This window comes from Fukomys damarensis, unplaced genomic scaffold, assembly GCF_012274545.1.
Source record: "Fukomys damarensis isolate Sample0158 unplaced genomic scaffold, DMR_v1.0_HiC HiC_scaffold_30, whole genome shotgun sequence".
NCBI lineage: Eukaryota > Metazoa > Chordata > Mammalia > Rodentia > Bathyergidae > Fukomys > Fukomys damarensis.
In genome coordinates, this window is record NW_022900942.1 from 67,484,360 (window position 1) to 67,487,451 (window position 3,092).

The window sequence follows — 3,092 nt, forward strand, 5'->3', positions numbered from 1 at the left end:
ACAGCTGCACAGATGCCACGCATCACCTGTCCTAGTCACCTCCTCCTCACTCTTCCAACTCTAAGCAGGAAGATTCATTTGGTTCACGGTCTGTAGAGATTTCCATCCATAGTCGGCCGGCTCCAAGGCAGGGTGGCCTGGCACAGGGGCATCACAGAGGAGAGGCACAGAGATCAGAGAGAGAAGGGAAGAGCAGGCAGAGATGAAGCCTTCCAGGCTACCCCCCCCGGGGCCACTCTCCTGACTAGGCCCCACCGCTGAACAGCAGGTCAGCTAGAAGCCCCCATAACCCAAAAGCCCCGCCTACAAGTGCAGGAGGCTTTGGGGACATTTTAGGTCTAAACCATAGTGACCCCCAAAGAGAGGAGGACAAAACGGTGGGACAAATGCACTTACTGACACATGTGTAGCTGTAATAACAGGTTCTGTCCGGATGGTACTGGGGGGGCTCTTCCCCTCCAGTGCCACCTACACCCAGGGCTCAGACCTGCAGAGCTGCTGGTGTCCACAGCCAGGGCAGCCCTGGGTGGCCGAGGCTGAGCAAGATGAGAGCAAGGAGTTTCTGCACAGCATTTCCTGCAGGCAGCTGGACCACAACTGTAAACCTGAGCTTCATGTATATATATAAAATTCTGCAGCAGAGACAGAAAAGGAATAACTAACACCATTGATAAGGCTGAATCAATTAGTTACACTGCTTTTTAAAAATGGTGCAACAGGAAGGGCACCATGGTACATGTCTGTGATCTTGGCTATTCAGGGGGCTGAGGCAGGAGGCCCAAGCACAGGCAACTTAATGAGACCCTGTCTCAGAGTAAAAGATAAAAAGGACCAGAGGTGTAACACAGTGGCAGAGCTGGGTTTGATCCCCAGCACCAAAAACAAAGAAATAAAAAGACTGATCCTCATTTACACTTTCAGTTTCTCACACCAGAGAAACTATTCGGTATTTACACACGTGCGTCCTATTTTTTTCTCTTAAGAGGGTGGCCTCAAGGTGAATCCATTTAGCTATAAATGTCTGTAGCTTATCATTCTGTATAGCTGACTAGTACTCCATTTGATAGAAAACCCCCATCTTCTTTACCCAGTTACCAGTTGATGGGAGAAAAGGACCAAAGCAGAAAGGGAGGTGGGGCAGCAGGGAGAAAGGAAAGGAAAAAACTATGAGAAAAGAAGGAAAAACAGAAACAAATTTTTCGCAAATAGGGAGGGGTGGAGAGGCAGAAGAGAGGGCAGGGGAATAGGGGAAAAACAAGAACCAAGCTGTATCACGTACAGGTACAAATTTCCAATGTTGAATGTGATCATAATGTATACCTAAAATGTACCAATAAACTTAATGGAATAAATAAGCAAAACAGATATTCTCCAACTGTTAAAAAAAAAAAAAAAGAATGGTCATAGGCCAGGAGCTTGTGGTCAAGCAGGAAAATGTGGTCCTGCTGCCTAGAGAACACACAGAGAAAGGGCTCCAGCTTGTGGACAGTGCAGGACAGGAGAGGCCTAAGGGCATGTCTCCGGGAGCACTGGGGCAGAACTGGGGTGACAAAGGATAGGTTCCTGCCGATGACCTTCTCCCCCATGTGGACCCGTGCTTCTGGGATCCCCTGGTGCCCTCTCCTGTGGATGGAGTGACGCAGGGCTAGCACAGACACACATGCATCCCCTGCCTACGCAGAACCGCCTCTGAACAACTTAGGATGGCGCAGCCACGGCAGGGCTGCGTACACAGTCGCTGCAGTGTTGGGCTGCAAAGAGATGAAGAGAACAGAGCCCTGTCCCCAAGGGAAGAGTCCATCCTCTGAGGGCCGCTAGCTCTAGGACCTGCTCATAGCGACTTAGGGAGCCTGAGGGACACTCTGCTGTCCCCAGTCCCTGGCTGCGAACACTCACAATTGCACGGGGGTCCCCAGATTTCCCCAGGGCCCAGGTTTGGAGCTAGATTTAAGAACTGCCTCTCCCCAGTCCCATTTCAAAGCAGGCAGTCACAATAAGCAGCCAAAGGCACATTTATGCTGTATTTTTTTCCTTATTCTTCTCCAAAGAGGATCTACTCTGGAGGTAAAAGGTAAAATGTAGTGCAGTGTCCTGCGTGCCCCAGCCACTTGGGAGGCTGAGGCAGGAGAAGAAATTGAGTCTAACAGTTCAAGACCCTTTTAAAAGAATGAATGCAGAAAACAAACCCTGTGGTCAGGACTAATCTGGACATTCTCAACAGGCAGGAGCGGATGAGGACATTTCTGGGGCAAGTTATGTTTAAATCTGTGACACTGCAGGAGAAAACAAATGGGCAAAACAAATTTCAAAGCGCTGACATCATTTTGAATATGTTTATTCCACACCAGTAAAGTCAGTTGGAAAAACAGAAACAAAACAACTTGACTACCAGGATGATCCCAAAATACAGTTGGCCTCTTGGCTCTATTGTTTTGCATTTTAATAACAAAATCAACTAACGACCGAAGTAAATGTATTACCTAACTGTTCTGCTAGTTTAGTGATGAACGCCCTGACACTGTTCAGTTTCCATCAACAGACCTTTCCTCCTTTGCTTGGTTCAATAGTCTCCGACAGGCTGGAGGGCAGGAGAGGCTCAGCCCTGGGGAGTGAGGCACCTCCCCGGACGCTCCTCAGGACCAGGCCGCAGTCTGTCCAGCCTGGTGTCCCGCAGTGCCAGGAGGGAGCCTGGAACCAGAGCCCACATCCAGGAGGGCTGGGCCTGCTGTGGGTACTGGGCTGCGTCCCTAGCTGCAGATCTCCGCCTGCAGGTGGGAGCAGGGGAGGAAGAGTGGTCTCAGCTCCGCGGGAACAGGTCTCACTGAGAGGGGCTGAGGGAGCCGCTCTGGGACTGTCCTGCCGCCTAGAGAACACACAGAGAAAGGGCTCCTGCAGGCACCCGCCCTGCCAGAGCACACCCAGGACACTGGCAAGGCTGAGCGCTGAGCTGCTGGGATGGGGCAGAGATGAAGGGCAATTCTCCTTTGCTGGAGCCAGGGCCTCGAGCAAAGGGGGCTGGGAAAGCGGCAGGGGAGCCCTGGAGGGGAGGGGAGGAGGGGGAGAGAGGGAGGGAAGGAGGGGGAGAAACGGGG

The 3,092-nt window shown here is 51.5% G+C and overlaps 1 protein-coding gene across 1 annotated transcript in view; it reads left to right on the forward strand.

Annotated features, from left to right (window-relative positions):
* The first annotated feature begins 433 nt into the window (after positions 1-433).
* Apcdd1 (APC down-regulated 1) overlaps positions 434-3,092 on the forward strand; it is a 30,033-nt gene continuing 27,374 nt past the window's right edge. Inside the window, exons 1-2 of the mRNA XM_010639038.3 lie at positions 434-599; positions 2,568-2,771. Of these exons, the coding sequence (XP_010637340.2) occupies positions 434-599; positions 2,568-2,771 (370 nt within the window). The remainder of the gene's footprint in view (positions 600-2,567; positions 2,772-3,092) is intronic.